This window comes from Salvelinus sp. IW2-2015, linkage group LG28, assembly GCF_002910315.2.
Source record: "Salvelinus sp. IW2-2015 linkage group LG28, ASM291031v2, whole genome shotgun sequence".
Taxonomy (NCBI): domain Eukaryota; kingdom Metazoa; phylum Chordata; class Actinopteri; order Salmoniformes; family Salmonidae; genus Salvelinus; species Salvelinus sp. IW2-2015.
Genome location: NC_036868.1, coordinates 24,652,854 through 24,669,618, shown reverse-complemented (window position 1 = coordinate 24,669,618; position 16,765 = coordinate 24,652,854). Strand labels below are relative to the sequence as shown.

At 43.4% G+C, this 16,765-nt stretch overlaps 1 protein-coding gene and 1 long non-coding RNA gene across 2 annotated transcripts; one reads left to right on the top strand and one right to left on the bottom strand.

Annotated features, from left to right (window-relative positions):
• The first annotated feature begins 4,825 nt into the window (after nt 1-4,825).
• Nucleotides 4,826-5,091, top strand: LOC139023204 (uncharacterized). The gene is made up of 2 exons (XR_011474340.1): nt 4,826-4,940; nt 4,978-5,091. It is a non-coding gene; the product is annotated as an uncharacterized lncRNA (long non-coding RNA).
• Nucleotides 5,092-5,891: 800 nt separating this feature from the next.
• Nucleotides 5,892-15,517, bottom strand: sccpdhb (saccharopine dehydrogenase b). The gene is made up of 12 exons (XM_023974088.2): nt 15,017-15,517; nt 11,819-11,931; nt 11,387-11,467; nt 10,974-11,103; nt 10,524-10,573; nt 10,030-10,160; nt 9,650-9,767; nt 8,337-8,456; nt 7,863-7,919; nt 7,498-7,609; nt 7,239-7,320; nt 5,892-6,994 (listed from the first exon to the last, which is right to left on the bottom strand). The coding sequence occupies exons 1-12, from the start codon at nt 15,207-15,209 to the stop codon at nt 6,898-6,900; spliced, it is 1,284 nt and encodes a 427-aa protein (XP_023829856.1). The 5' UTR covers nt 15,210-15,517; the 3' UTR covers nt 5,892-6,897.
• Nucleotides 15,518-16,765: the final 1,248 nt, after the last annotated feature.

The following is a 16,765-nucleotide window of genomic DNA, read 5'->3' as shown; positions in this document are numbered from 1 at the left end:
CCTATACAAATGGTAGACTTTCAGGTACTCAACAAGAAGGTCTGATTTCATTACTACTAAAACAGTATAAAGATCCAGTACATTTAAAAAACTGGAGGCCTCTTACACTTCAATGTTGTGATGTGAAAATCCTGGCAAAATGCATAGCACATAGAAAAAAAAAGGTTTTACCAGATATTGTTCATCCTGATCAGACAGGTTTTAATGTGTAGAATGTGTAGACTTTCCAAGATACAATTTATGTCGTCCTATCATCAGTAATAATGTCTCAGACGCCAACTGATCTGAAATCATATTCAATAAGTACCAACGCATATTTTCAGCTGGTTGGATTACCGAAATATGGTTCCTTTCCCCCACATTTTGATGTTCCCAGACTCTCTATGTTTAACAAAGGGCTTTTCAAGAGTCAACTCTATAGAGTAGACAGAGAGAAACGGGATGGAAGGTATTCATGGGGGTCATAAACCTCCCCCAACAGGCCAACGTCATGACAAGAGGAGTAAAACAAGGCTGTCCGTTGTCTCCATATCTATTCATTACGGCCATTGAAATGCTAGCTATTAAAATTAGATCCAACAAGAACATCAAGGGGTTAGAAATCCTGGGGATAAAAACAAAAGTGTTAATGTATGCCGATGACTCTAGTTTTTTCTTAAATCCACAATCTGGATCCCTGCACAGTCTCATTGAAGATCTTGATCACTTTCCTAGCCTCTCTGGATTAAAACCTAATTATGACAAGTGTACCATATTACATATTGGATCGTTAAAAAAATAGTGTTAACACTACCTTGTAGTTTACCAATAAAATGGGTGGATGGTGAAGCAGACATACTTGCTATTCACATTCAAAAAAATAAATGATCTTACAACAATTCATTTCAATAGAAAGTTAGCAAAAATAGATAAGATTCTGCAACCATGGAGAGGTACAGTTGAAGTCAGAAGTTAACATACACTTAGGTTGGAGTCATTAAAACTCGTTTTTCAACCACTCCACAAATTTCTTGTTAACAAACTATAGTTTTGGCAAGTCAGTTAGGACATCTACTTTGTGCATGACACACTTAATTTTTCCCACAATTGTTTACAGACAGATTAATTCACTTATAATTCACTGTATCACAATTCCAGTGGGTCAGAAGTTTACATACACTAAGTTGACTGTGCCTTTAAACAGCTTGGAAAATTCCAGAAAATGATGTCATGGCTTTAGAAGCTTCTGATAGGCTAATTGACATCATATGCGTCCATTTAAGGTGTACCTGTGGATGTATTTCAAGGCCTACCTTCAACTCAGTGCCTCTTTGCTTGACATCATGGGAAAATCTAGATGATAACAACAGAGAGTAGCAGTGGTGTAAAAGAGGGGGAGGGGGGACAATGCAAATAGTCTGGGTAGCCATTTGATTAGGTGTTCAGGAGTCTTATGGCTTGGGGGTAGAAACTGTTTAGAAAACTCTTGGACCTAGACTTGGCGCTCCAGTACTGCTTGCCGTGTGGTAGCAGAGAGAACAGTCTATGACTAGGGTGGCTGGAGTCTTTGACAATTTTTAGGGCCTTCCTCCAGCTTGGCCCCAGTGATGTACTGGGCGGTTCACACTACCTTCTGTAGTTCCTTGAAGTCGGAGGCCGAGCAGTTGCCATACCAGGCAGTGATGCAACCAGTCAGGATGCTCTCGATGGTGTAGCTGTAGAACCTTTTGAGGATCTGAGGACCCATGACAAACCTTTTCAGTCTCCTAAGGGGGAATAAGTTTTGTCATGCCCTCTTCACGACTGTCTTGGTGTGCTTGGACCATGTTAGTTTGTTGGTGATATGGACACCAAGGAACTCAACCTGCTCCACTGCAGCCCCGTCGATGAGAATGGGGGCGTGCTCGGTCCTCTTTTTCCTGTAGTCCACAATCATCTCCTTTGTCTTGATCACGTTGAGGGAGAGGTTGTTGTCCTAGCACCACACAGCCAGGTCTCTGACCTCCTCCATATATGCTGTCTTGTTGTTGTCGGTGATCAGGCCTACCACTGTTGTGTCATCAGCAAATTTAATGATGGTGTTGGAGTCGTGCCCGGCCGTGCAGTCATGAGTGAACGGGGAATACAGGAGGGGACTGAGCACGCACCACTGAGGGGCCCCTGTGTTGAGGATCAGCGTGGCGGATGTGTTGTTACCTACCCTTACCACCTGGCGGCGGCCCGTCAGGAAGTCCAGGATCCAGTTGCAGAGGGAGATGTTTAGTCCCAGGGTCCTTAGCTTATTGATGAGCTTTGAGGGCACTATGGTGTTGACAGCGACAGAATTAAGAACATTGGCTGTTCTTACAATATTCTCCCTGTACACCAAGTCAGAACCGTAGGATAAATATGAGGGCATATAAGCAGACAATGAAAGCTCTTCCAATATTCGATGATGACATTTCTCTAAAACAGGCTATGTGCACCACCAAGTCAGAACAGAAGGCAAAGTTATATGGGTGAAAGGGACCAAATTATTAGGGTGAGGCACATGGGCTACTAACAGCTTACTACACAACATACACTTAGTACTACTTTCTTAGCTACAGTATACATATCTCCCTGTCATATTACATAATTTATGCAGCAGCATAGAAGACATTTTTGGACTCACCATTGTGCTGTGCTCACTCGAACAAGAAGGTGGCGAGGCGGTCCTTCTTGTATTAGATTTTTTTACTTTAACGCCTTTTTCTCCCCAATTTCGTGCTATCCAATTGGTAGTTACAGTCTTTTCTCATCGCTGCAAGTCCCGTACGGACAGTGAAGGTCGAGAGCCATGCGTCCGCCGAAACACGGCCCAACCAAGCCGCACTACTTCTTGACACAATGCCCGCTTAACCCAGAAGCCAGCCACACCAATGTGTCGGAGGAAACACCATACACCTGGCGACTGTGTCTGTGTGCATGCGCCAGGCCCGCCACAGGAGTCGCTAGAGAGCGATGGGCCAAACCCTCCCCTAACCCGGACGACGCTGGGCAATTGTGCGCCGCCCCATGGGTCTCCCGGTCACGGTCGGCTGTGATAGATCCTGGACTCAAACCAGGATCTCTAGTGGCACAGCTAGCAACTGCGATGCAGTGTATTCGACAACTGCACCACTCAGAAGGCCGAGGCGGTCCTGGGAACTGGGACCGCCTAGTTCTGGGAACTTGGGAACTTGGAAAAAAACCAGGTTGAATCATGACGTCAGTGATCTTCAGGTCGGAGTTCTAGAAAAAGGCCTGAGTTCCCGACTTGGATGACTGTTCAAAACGTATTTTTCCAGTTGGAGCTCGTTTTTTCCCTTAGTCCCAGCTGTCTTGAACTCTGAGATTTTCCAGTTCTGAATTTCCAGTTGTTTTGAACGCTGCATAGCATACAGGGGAAGCGAAATAGTGATTGCTTTGCAACACTTGCAGTTAGCCACTGATTCCTTCCAAAACACTCATTGTTGAATCTGCGATTTCCAACTTGTTTTGTAATGTTTATGTCCAATGGCTGATGAGCAACATTACGTTTTATCTATAATTTCTCTTCATATGAAAAGGATTTGCCAGTAGATTGTCGACATGATTAATGATGACTGCGTGTTTAGTTTGCTAGCTAAGATTTTGAAAGTATGATGTTGAGTCCAATCAAAGCTACGGTAGATATAACGTGATTTAACGTCATTTTATCTGTGGCCAATGACCTTGAGCCTTCTTGGATGTGCACTTCTAATGTAAATCTATGGCAGCACCCAAGGTGGCTTGAGCTTTCTAGCTTTCCCTGTAGATTTTGCGGTGATGTAGTGTCCCCATGAGTGACTGTCACGACTTCCGCCGAAGTCGGCTCCTCTCCTTGTTCGGGCGGCATTCGGCGGTCGAAGTCACCGGTCTTCTAGCCATCGCCGCTCCACTTGTCATTGTTCCATTTGTTTTGTCTTGTTTCCCCGCACACCTGGTTTACATTCCCTAATCACACTACATATATATTCCCTCTGTTTCCCGCATGTCTTTGAGTGGAATTGTTTTGTTACATGTTACGCGCCAGGCTGGTTTTTCCCCGGGTACCGTGTTGTACCCGAGTGTGTTTAGTTGTTTAATTTATGCATTATTGTGACTGTTGTCGCGCTTTGCATTTGGCTGGAGGTTTTTGACGCAGTTTGTCCGTCTGTTGTTACTTCTGCCAATTAAAGTGTGCGCCTGATCACAACTCTCCGCTCTCCTGCAACTGACTTCTTACCAGTAGCGCACAACCTGACAGGGACAGAACACTGAGCCAATCATGGCGCAACTAGAGAAGATGACCAACCCCTACGCTCCGTATTTTCCGCTGGCTGCCCCTCAACCACAGAAAGCACTGAGCTATGCTGAAACACCTGCATTTTGGAGCTGCCTTTCTCAAGAAAGCAAAAAAGAGACCATGTTTGTATGTGTCTTTATTAACTCAATAATTTATTTTTTACATCGTTTTCTAACTGATATATGACATGTATTAATGCCAAAATAACATGCAAAACAGTCCCCACCTGCCCTGAATGACGGGTCACCACAGAGAGAGGACAGCGAGACATCAAGAGGATGAAAGAAAAAAATAGAAAGAGATGGGGGGGAAGAGAGATAAGGTAAACAGAAAGTCAGAGAAAGAAAGGAAGAACAGAAAAGACAAAGAGAGAAAGGGAGAGAGAGAATTAAATAGAGAGAGTGAATGCGGGGCTGGAAGCGCCCGATAGGTGTTTTGCTCTGCAGCCCACTCTAAATATCATGCCTAACTGGTAGGGTGGAGGCTGTTTGCTGGACTGAGGAAGGCATCAGTCAGAAGAGGGGAGGATAAGAGTGGAGATGGAGAGAGTGGGCGAGAGCAAAGGAGAAGTAAAGAGGAGACAAGACAGCAGGAGAGGAGTGTGGAGTAGAAAGGAGAGATCGAAGAGGGGGATGAAGAGATGAGGGGAAGGAGAGTGAGATAGAAGAGATGAAGAGATGAGGGGAAAGTAGAGGGAGATAGAAGGGATGAGCTGGTCAAGGTGAGGGAGATGGCATGAATAACAGCACACCCACGATGGCGGGAGAGGAGGGCAGGGAAGAGGAGCGCAGGGAAGAGGGATGGGGCTCCTGTAGCCTATGTGCATAGGGAAACAAACCACTGCATTCTCCTGTCTTGCTCTCTTTCTCACTTTCCTTGTTCGTTTTCTCAGCTACACGTATAGCTATGCTATACACCCTGTACTTAACCACGCTACTTAACAATTACTCTCCCAGTTTTATGATTGAACAAACCTGTCTATGTCCCTCTGTATAACTACAGTAGAACTAGGACACTGCTCTCTCTCTGTCTCTCTCTCTCCTTTTCTCTCTCTCTGTAATGCTCTGCTAACAGAGTTGTTGTGACAGTGGTGGAGGAAGGGGAGAGACAGAGCTGAAGAGGGAAGGGAGGCTAAGGAGGGAAGAGAAAGGAGGTTGAGTCACAGTCTACAGACAATGCCTCCCAGGTCCTTCCAACCTTGACCCTCCTCATTCACGTACCCACATCTGTTACCCATGATAAACCCGGCCATCCCCCTCCTTCCCCATCCATTCTGGCTAAAAGTGTATACATGGACTTTTAATTACGGTTCAACATTGTACCATCCCATGTCTCCTCTCACAGGCGAATTACCTTAACTGACAGCTCATCTAGTTAGTGGCATGTAAATATTTGGGAAGTGGGAAGGGAATGTGTAATTAGAGAAACACCGCCACCAAGTGGGGAGGTTGGGTCCTGAATGTGCTGATGGGCATTGGTAGACCGCATTTGAAACCATTTTCTTTAGCTTATAAACATTATTTAGGTCGCGCAGTCTGAGGCGATATTTGTCGTTACATTTTCAGGTGACCATATGTGTGTGTTTATACTTGTACAGAGCAGTATGTATTGCTTGCTTGTTTATTTGTTATATAACACAAAAACAGAATATCACCACGTTTATAAAACACTGGTATTATTCGGAAATATCTCAAACACCCAAAGTCTGTCTTATAATGCCCTTGGACTAGTCTGATTAAAAGCCATGTGGCAAGCACACGCACGCACACACACACACTGTGGCAAAATATGTGTGTTAAAATGTGAGTTAAAACACAGAATAAAGACCTATAGGCCAGTCCTTTCTTGGCTATGAGAACACACAACAGCCCTTCAACTAGTCCTCCACTACATCCTATTGTGGAGAGCTGTAGTCTGGGTCAAGGACACTCACATACACATTAACAATACTAATAAGTCACTTGTATTACGGACAATTGATTTGAAACCCACCGAGTGACACCTCTGCATGACCAAAATACTGAAGCCATAAAAGGACAGTTCAAACGGGCCACGAGAGAGACACAGACTTCAGACTAGAACGGTAACAATGTGGCCGGCTGTCTGAATGCCTATATCCTTAGCCTGATAAAAAGGCTGATCATGTATGGCTTTAAGGGGAGACAGATACAGCTTTAAGGGGATGAGGTTTGTCCATTTGGCCTAATATTGACATCCAGTATTTCCTCTAACATAGACCACAGCAGTCATTGGGTTAAGCAATCGATACACAGAGCTGGTGGGACTAGGGTAGGGGGTGACAGGGGGTTAGAGTATCGCTCAACACCCTATTCACCTGTATGCCATGGCACTTCATGTAGATCTGAAAGGATTGGATGGGTATAAGCAATATGATGAATATACTACCCAGCCCACCAGAGGGCAAAGTGAAGATTTTACCAATTTCTATATTGCTAACAAAAAACAGTCCAAATCAAAACCTCTCAGATATAATAGAAATACCACCGCCACTCAGATGCACGAAATGCACCAGAATTTAGCAGCCAAACATGTCCTAGGGGTTGGATTTGGGATTGGGCACAGACAGGAGTCCTTTTTCTCAGACCCTCTCGTCAGAATCTCTTCACTGAGAACACCAGGCCATGTCTGTTGAGGCGGTCAATGAGAGTTGTCCTGGCAAATGCAGCTCCTGGACTGTACACTCCTCCCCTGTCAATCACAACATAGTGTTAACTTCTAGGTCCTGTACATGCATATATTACAATATATATATGTACTGTTACATTGTAATAGTAGCTGCATATTTGATGTACCAGTGTGTAGGACTTCATTCCTTGTAGAACTATAAAATATTCACAAGAGAGAGAGCGAGAGAGGGAGAGCGAAATAGCGAGAGAGAGCGAGAGAGAAAGAGCGAAAGAGCGAGAGCGAGAGACAGAGGCACCCGACTCACTTTATAGGAAGGAATTGTGGTTCATTCAGCAGAGTGATAGCTGCCTGTACCATAGCAACAGGTGTGGCTACATAGCCAGGCTCTGTGGACCAATGAAAGTCAACATAGTTTATCAACAAAAATTATAGTAGACCAATGATAATCGAGACGAAGAAAATAATAAGCACTGTGTGGACATTGGACAGAGCATGAAGACATGACCCTGACCTGCATTACAACTAAACCAAAAACAAGGCTAGAATCAGAGATAATGTATTACCTGCTCCGTGTATCTGGGTACAGATCCTAGCATTGGGTCTTCCCTGAGACGGGTCCAGCCCCTCAGCATAACCCTCCCCGAAAAACGTCAGACTGAACGATGTTCCTTCCATCTGGGAGAGGAGAGGAGTCTTAGCGCTTCAAGTTATGAACGCTAACCTCCACTTCCATGAACTGATCAAATAAATACAGTGCTTTTAATTTTGTTTTTATACATATATAGTGATGTTATCAACATTCTACAATGCCTGCATCCAAAACTTGACTTGAGCATGAAATGTTTATGGAGGTTCTTCTCACTAGACACATGGCTATGACTGGGCCATTCATGTACTGTTTCCATCGGGCCTGAGTCCACTACAGTACCTGCTTCCTGCTGGGTCCAGCCTTGGTGAACACGCCAAAGGAGAAGAACTCTGGAAACTAAGGAGCAGAAACATCAACCAATTCACCCGGAAAAATGAGCTGATTACCTCCCATCTCCAACACAGGTAATTTCTTCTTGTTATCGCTGTACAGTAACTGTATGTTATATTCACACAGATCTGACAGTCATGCAGGTTAACTGAACGAGAGGCTCATCACAGTTAAAAGAAAGAGGAGACCATTCGTTTGTGTCTTTTCTACCCTTAATTAAGCCAACCAACTGTGACTGACTATTTTCACAAGATTGGTAACCAAACTACTTGGTTAATATAATTTCCACAGACATCTAAATGTGGAGAAATACACTGTATGGGCCCGGGTCAAAAGTAGTGCACGATATGGGGAATATGGTCTTGGGCTCTGGTCAAAAGTAGTGAACTATATAGACAATAGGGTGGCATTTTGGACACACACCGTAATGAGGAGCTTCCTTCCCAGGCCGAACTTCCCTAGGAACCAGAAGAGCAGGCCACCACAGAACATCTTTATCAACGACCAGACGCCACCGACCCCTACATACGCAGAGTACTGGACCTGAAGAGGGAGAGAGGGAGGGGGAAAGAAAGAAGGGGAGAGAGAAAGAAGGAGAGAAGTAGAAAGAGAAGGGAACTCGATAAATAACTTTTAACTCCTGCATGCTCCTGTAAGCTACTGATGTCCCCTACTTCTAAATAGTACTCCCCCATGCCATGGAAACGCTAGAGAAAGGGCACATCACAGGCACTATAATCCCTAGTGCACTATATTGGCCAGGAGCAGTGTTGAGACACCCCACAGAGATACTGAGGAGAGCAAGATGATGAATCACTTGGAGCTGCTGTATGACTCATTATCATTTATCTCTCTCCATATGAAGAAAGACAGGGGTTCTTTACAATCTCTCTCTCTCCACATGAAGAAAAACAGGGGTTCTTTACAATATATATCTCTCCACATGAAGAAAAACAGGGGTTCTTTACAATATATATCTCTCCACATGAAGAAAGACAGGGGTTCTTTACAATCTCTCTCTCTCCACATGAAGAAAAACAGGGGTTCTTTACAATATATATCTCTCCACAAGGAAGAAAAACAGGGGTTCTTTACAATATATATCTCTCCACAAGGAAGAAAAACAGGGGTTATTTACAATCCATTTCTCTCCACATTGGATGTTTGTGAGTAAATGAGGCTTCATTATATAGTTTCATAGGAAGCTCGTAAATGGAATACAATTTTGACAGCCAGAGTTGCTTGACCTAATTAGGGGTTGTGAAAGCAAGGAAGGGGAGAGACACGTAGATACTGAGGTAGACTATGGAAAATGACAGAATAATAACGTCATTTTGCGGACGCTTTTATCCAAAGTGACTTACCGTCATACGTGCATACAAAACACATACGGGTGTCCCAGGAATCGAACCTACTATTGAGGCGCTGCAAGTGCCATGCTCTACCAACTGAGCTACAGACGACCATGTACCCCTCTGGGTATTGTACGTGGCAGTAGATGGGGTTTGACAGCGGTCTCGGTATTGAGCAGGTTGTTTAGGCTAGCCGTGATGGATAAAATACTGGGGAAAGGAGGGGTAGCCTGGATACCAGTCTGTTTCTGCTTTAGCCAACTGATCGTTCTCTTGCCATGCCAAACCTCTACGCATCAGCAGGACCACAATGTAGCATCGTTGAGTGACTGAACGCAGGCAGCCAGTCAGGAAATAGAGGTGGGGGGTTGTGTTAAATCTTACTGGTAACTCCTGATGGCCCTCATACAGGAAGCGCTGGGATCTCCTGACTACTGATGGGTCTGAGCCCATGAAGGGTATGGCATACTGGTCAATCTCCTTACTGAAGAACAGGCTACCCCTGAGGAATACACAAACACATACCACACACACACATACAAGTCAGTTTACTTCCAAATACACTCAAATTTTCACCATCAGCAACCCACAGAATTCAGCACAGACAGACGCCATCAACTCATTTAATCTATATTGATAGACAAGTCCTCTAAATCCACTTCAGCATTGCCAAGCACCAACTGTGCCATACCAATCAAATGCAATGACTTTGAATGGAAATGGAGTGAACACAGACTGTCTGTACATTAGACATCTGCCAATACCTCTTCTTGACCTTTGCACCTACAACTGGGAGAGGTTGGTGGCCAAATTTCTTCCTCAGCTTCCGCAGGGAGCCACTGTCTGCAAAGCCGTAGATGGCGGACTGCCATGTGCCGTCGTGGGCACAGCCTCCCTACAGGGAAGGAATATCCCAAAGCTTAAGCCAAGTCACCATCACAACAAACAAACTATTAAAGGAATGGTTCACTCCAAAATGAAAGTCGATCAGAATTCCCCATGACAACAAACAAATTGTTTGTTGACATTTTCAGACCTCAAAAGTGGTTTACTAGTCCACGTCCCATGCCATTTGTTGTGTCTAACGAAATTATGAAATTAGATGGTGACTATAGTTCCTATTCATTCAGGATTAAAGCATATAGCTGGATCTAAACAAAATAATGGTGTGGACCTTGGAATCATCAACATTAGATCACGTGTATGACTACATTTCCCATAATGCATGTAGAAAACCGGAAGTGATAGAGCTGTCTACCTCAGGACCAGTGTGTATAGTCAGGAAGCTCTCCACAGCTGTCAGTGTCCCTGTTAACAGATATGACACAGTGTTATTATATATCCTTTACTCAAGGACAGACTGGACAAGCACACAGATAGAAACCTCATTGGAAAAGCAACAAGGGTATTAATGCAGTGAGTTAATTGTGTAATGTAGCTGTATCATCGCGTTTGGAATTCAGCTAAAAACACAAACATCTTCTTTGCCAAAATGGTTCCGTAATTCATCATTGATAACAGGAAAAACACCAGTAAAGCAGAAAGAGCCTGCAGATACAATGTCAAGGGCAAAAATAAGTATGAGAACTGTATCTTCTTCACAGATGGCTGCCATCACAAACCCAGGGACACAAACAAGTGCTGTTCTCTATAATAAAACATATTTAAAAAAACATTCACAAACCCAATTAACAGTGTAGCTCTCTACCTTTAAACTGGTTCTTTGTGTACAGGATACCCATGTCAGCTGGTATGGAGTCAAAGCCACAGCTGCCAATCACATACACTCCACTGTCCATCGCTCTGCTGTGGTACTCCAGTTGCATCTTCTCCAGGAACTACGGACCACAATACAAGACCACCGTAAAAACACCTAGCAGAGAGACATGGGGTGCATCCCAAAAGGCATGCACTGCTTTCCACCAGACTATGTTGGCAATAAGGATGATATGAGCATAAAGCTCCTAAACTCCAAATGCATCCTACCATCGTTGTCTCTGTAAAGACAGTAATAGCCAGTAATAAAACTAGGTTGGCGGTAGAGGCTAGTGAAGGCACTGAATTGAGCCATAAAGACGGACATTTAATATGATGGTGTTGTGTAATGACAGAGCACACTACCTGAGGTTCTCCACAGATGTCTATGCAGTGGGCTCCATTCTCTATGCAGGCCTTAACCACTGGCTCGCCATAGAACCTGTACTAGGGAGACAAGAAAAAGGACTCAATATGATTTGGGTGTTAATGGAGGTATGGGTGTGTGTGAATGCGTGTCATCAACCCTTTATCAAAAGTATCATCTCCCTATCAAATTGCCATACCTTTGCAATTGACCACATGTTATTACGTTCCATACGCACTGATAATGCTGAGTCGACTGTACTGTACAGCAGTACCGTGGCCACAGCTACACAGGCAGCATACTCCTAACAAGCTTTCCAATTATCATTGGGGACAAGAGTAACTTGGGAGTCTGGACCAATGACACCCCAAAAGGCCAGCCCTCATCCCAGGTATCAATAACAAGAACACTCATTATTACTGTAGACTTACTGGCCCCACACAGTTGAGAACAACCAGTCCTTGTTGGCACATGATGGCCAATGAATCTGCTTCGGAAACATCAGCCACAATGATTTCAACTTGAGTCCTTAACTCCGGCTGACCTGGAAACAGAGAGCAAAGTTGCACTGAACGCATGCATTAGTTAAAAGTCACACATTTACAGTAAATCATAGCTTAATACAATATTGAAATAGGCATTTAGAAAAGGGAAAGGGGAATACCTAGTCCGTTGTACAACTGAATGTACTCAACTGAAATGTGTCTTCCGCATTTAACCCAACCCCTCTGAATCACTGATCACATTGTTTGGAAAGATTTGCATTATTAGACCAATTTGCATGGGTGACCATTATTAAGCAAGTCACAAGCCAGTGGGATCAATATCAACTAAGATTAAACAGCAGTATCCCTGTGTACCCAGTGAAATATTAAGACACCTGTTCACCGGTTAAGTTCAGCAGTGTCGTTGTTCACCCGTAGAGGACAACGGACACTGCGTGCGCATACAACAACAACAACAACAAGAACAACAAGAAGAGAGGTTCTTGAGGGGTTCTTTGTCAGCGGTGAGGGTGATATGCGTAACCATTTTCCAGGTAGGGTTCTTTACTGCTCATGAATGGTTCTTTACTGCTGTGATGGCTGTGAAGAACCATCCTGTTCTTTCCCTCTCCTCCATGTTTTGCTTTATGCCATGAAATGCTTGATTGTTAAAAAGTTCCTGTAATTTTACAGTACACTAGAGGCTACTGGTTGCAGTGAAAGTACTGTAAAACAACAAGTTACTGAATTTTGTGTATTTGTGCCAAGTGTTGTACCAGTTTAAGTGGTTGGTGGTTATGTGGTTAAAGGTTGAGCACCTATTTTACTGTAACACTGACAGTTCTGCAATCATTGTGACAATGAAGAGCTGCACTGTTAAGAGGTTACTGTGCAGTGTTTCCCCTAGGATTTTTTTCAGCAGTTGTGGCAAGGTTAGCAGGGGGGTGGGTGTGCATTGTTACTAGTGTTAGCGCAATGATATGCTAGCTGTTCCCATAGACTTCCAGTCATGGAGCCAATGACTATCCATTTAAAAGCGCATCTCGACAGAAATGTCTAAAATGACTTCATATTTTTTGCAGCGGTGGCAACAATTTGAATGAATATAGGGGAAACGCTGCTGTGTATTTCACAGTAACTTAATGGCAGTTAGCTGCCTGGAAGTTTGCGTTACCTAGCTGTCAGTAAGTTAGTGTAAAATTCACAGTAACTTAATACCCAGTAACTTACTTGCAACTAAATGCCAGTAACTTACTGTACTTTCACTGAACTATACTGATTACAAGCTTAACATTAGTTGACAACTACTAAGCATTCTTTGATCTCAGCCTCAACTGGCCTCAACCTCATGGTTGACAGCCAACTGACCGTCCTGCCACACCATCTGGTCAGTGAGTGCGACAGAAATCAGTCACAGTCACAGTAAGTTACTGAATTTTACAATAACTACTTGCAGCAAGCGGACAGTAAATTATAGAAGGGGAAAAAATGAAATTCCTGGTGGCCAACTACCATTAAGTTACTGGTAAATGCACAGTAACCTCTTAACAGTGCAGCTCTTGATTGTCATAAGCTCTTACAAAGATTGTAGAACTGGAGTGGGCAAATGAGGTGCTCAACCTTCATCAACATAACAATAAAACCACTTAAACTGGTACAACACTTCCACTAACAGTTGGCACAAATACAACATATTTTAGATCATGCCCCCAGATATGCTAATGAGCCCCCGCCAGCACTGCCCTCACCTACATTTCAGAGGGCAGTAATGATTGTACCTTATATTGAATAGAAAAATGTACCATTATACTAGATTTGCGCACATGTATCCTTAATGGTACTGACCAGTACTCACCGACAGGCGAGTACCTAAAAGTGTGTGCCATAAACGCATCTGAAGTATCCTCTAAGTATAACTGTAGACCTGTCATTGGTTTTACCTGGAACCAGAGGGTTCTAAATGGAACTCAAAATGGTTCCCCTACAGGGACAAATCAAAGGGTTCTATGTGGCACCCAAAAAGGTTCCCCCATAGGGACAGATGACAGAATCCTGCAACAAGAGGGTTCTTCATGAGAGGGTTCTACATAGAACCCAATTGGGTTACCCTACAGGGTCAAAACAAAAATAAACCCAGGGCTCCTTGTGAGATTAATATATATATATATATATAAATTAATTAATCAAACCTTTATTTAACTAGGCAAGTCAGTTAAGAACAAATTCTTATTTACAATAACGGCCTACTCCGGACAAACCCGGATGAAGCTGGGCCAATTGTGCGCCGCCCTATGGGACTCCCAATCACGTCCGGATGTGATACATGACCAATGGGATGCTTGAGGAAGTAGCGTGAATGCCTACATGCAGAAACGCCCCGAATCGCAGGCTGCAGTTGCACACTACTGACGCTGGCAAACTAGAGGTTGTGAGTTCAAATCCCAAGTGAGGGTGACTCGGAGTTATCAGAATACAGCAGTATACTGTCCCTTACAGAAACATCACCTTAATCGAGCTCTAACAATGAAGTATATTTTTGTATATTCCCTTACAAAAAAATATTTCCGTTTTGAAACTGCAGTAAAAGTGCAGTAACTGCAGTCCACTGTTGTATTTTGGACGCAGTCATTGCAGAATAACTGCCCTGTACAGCTGCTGTTATACTCCGCTCTAACTGCGGTTACACTGCAAAATTACTGCTGTAAAAAAAAACGGTGTATTTTGGACGCAGTATTTGCGTGTACTGCAGTTATACAGCACTCTGACTGCAATTCTTTTCCATAAAGGTTTACCATATTTTCACTGCAACCAGAAGCCGGGATTATTATGGTTTACAGTGTAATGAAGAACCCTCTGGTTCTATCAGTGCAATGAAGAACCGTACAAATTGTTATACAAAGGTTTATTGGAAGAACCGCTATAAAAATGGTTCCCCTGCAGAGAAACTGAATAAACCTTTGTTATTAGCACCTTCTACAAAAAAAATGCAAGTGTATAGGCCTTGTCGTTTAAAGGCAACTGAAACCGTTGCCGCTGTTAATCATTATACAGTAGTAGCCTAGTCAAACCATGCTTGACATAAAATCATAATTTTACTGACAGCAGGCACTCGCTTATCTTTTCTGGTTAGTGTCAAACACGTACGGAGGGTCTCGGCGGCTTGGTTCAAAACTCCCTCCAGCCGCTGTCTGCTGCGCCCGGCCAAGGCCCATTTCAGAGACCCGCTTGGTCCTTCGAAGGCGCTCCGGGCTACCTCTTCCACCACAAACTGCCCGGTAAAACCGGAGGCTCCGAATATGATAATATGATAAGGTCTAGTAGAGGTTGCAGTCGCCATTGCGCACTAAAACGTCCGTTTACTGTAGCCTAGTTTACGCAGCGTGACGCTCAAAATGATTTGTTCTCGTAGTGTTTCGTATCAATCAACTGACTACAATGTTAACCAATGCATTCGGTATTACTGCAATGTTTGGCAAAAAAAATATCGAGATTGAAATACTACAGCTGAGATATGTAAAACCACATGGGTAGGCATAATAAGGATATCCGAAATAACTCGAACTTTGCCTTAAAACATATAAACTGCGCAACAATAATGAGTCGACTGCGCTCTAGTCCAACGCTTGATAGTATAAATACACAATTCTAGAATAATGGTGGCTGGTTTGGTTTCATGGTGCACTGGGACATCTTGTGACCTGTTGGTGGTATTACATCTTGAGAGGAGCCCCGTAGGCTACAACATTGCACAACTCATACCAATGTGAACAATGAAATAACATCTCATACCAAGTTTCCTTTATATCATGTATGTTCCATCGAGAAAACAAGTAAACAAAAATATTGCAACATATAAACACGGATTGCATGATGCAACACAATTGCAAACAACACAGGCTGCTACAGTGACAATTAGAGGCAACATTCATTGACATTACTCAACCACAGCCATTTACGACTTTATTCAATCCATATATTGTCTTTTGCGAGTTTTAAATTGGCACAGTACCTGTAATCAAAGGTGTCAGCTAGAGAGAACTTGCAGGGATTTGTAGTTTTGCATGATGTCTACTTTGATTCCAATGAGCATTTTCGAAATAGAGTAAACAGAGCCGAATATATTGATAAAAGTCACCTTGCCCGAGAGAGATTTAAATGGTTATCAAAACGTCACACCAGAGTACGCCTACATGAAGCACAGCCCTTATTTTAAGTGTTTCTAAAATTCCCTATTGGAAGAATTAATGGTGGAAAAACAATTGGAACCATCTCCCCATTTGACCGCTAGGTTTTATGGGTGTTATGACATCTCCACTGTGGGGCGCTATGTTCCCGCATTAGCTGAGACTGCATTCAGGTAACCGCTGCAGATGTCGCTTCAATATGAAATTACCTTTGCATTTCTATCACGCAAATCTGTAACGCTTCAGTGATACAGATTGAATAGCACTCTTGGAGAGCATATGGGTGGAAATATTACTTTTACCAGACGCCAATGTCAGACAATGGATAGAAGATCATGCCCATAGAGTAAGAAGTATGTCATTAGGGACATTCCACTGCCAAACTGTGACTTTCTGTCTGATTTCACAGAACACATTCACAGAACCAAGCACTAGGTTTAGAACAGGGATCTCCAACTCTGGTCCTGGAAATCTACTGGGTGTGCAAAAAAGTAGTAAGTAGTTGCAAAGTTGCTAAAGTTATCCGTGATGAGATTCGAACATGCAACTGTTGGGTTGCTAGATGTTTGAGTTACCTTCCCTGTGTTGCTAGACATTTGAGTTGCCCACCCTCCCTCCACTTTCGTTTTGACCTCAAGTAAACTTATGTCTTAAGTAGCCATACTGAACGTAACATATTATACTCATTTGAGTGTCCCGGATTTTTGTT

What these genes read in the sequence shown, in the direction of transcription:
- sccpdhb (XM_023974088.2), bottom strand. Translation starts at nt 15,209, where the DNA reads ATGGCGACTGCAACCTCTACTAGACCTTATCATATTATCATATTCGGA. An exon ending in GAAGGAAGCTCCTCATTACG is followed by an intron (nt 7,920 to 8,336) that starts GTGTGTGTCCAA and finishes TCTGCTCCTTAG; the next exon opens with TTTCCAGAGTTCTTCTCCTT. An exon ending in CCACAATTCCTTCCTATAAA is followed by an intron (nt 6,995 to 7,238) that starts GTGAGTCGGGTG and finishes TGTGATTGACAG; the next exon opens with GGGAGGAGTGTACAGTCCAG.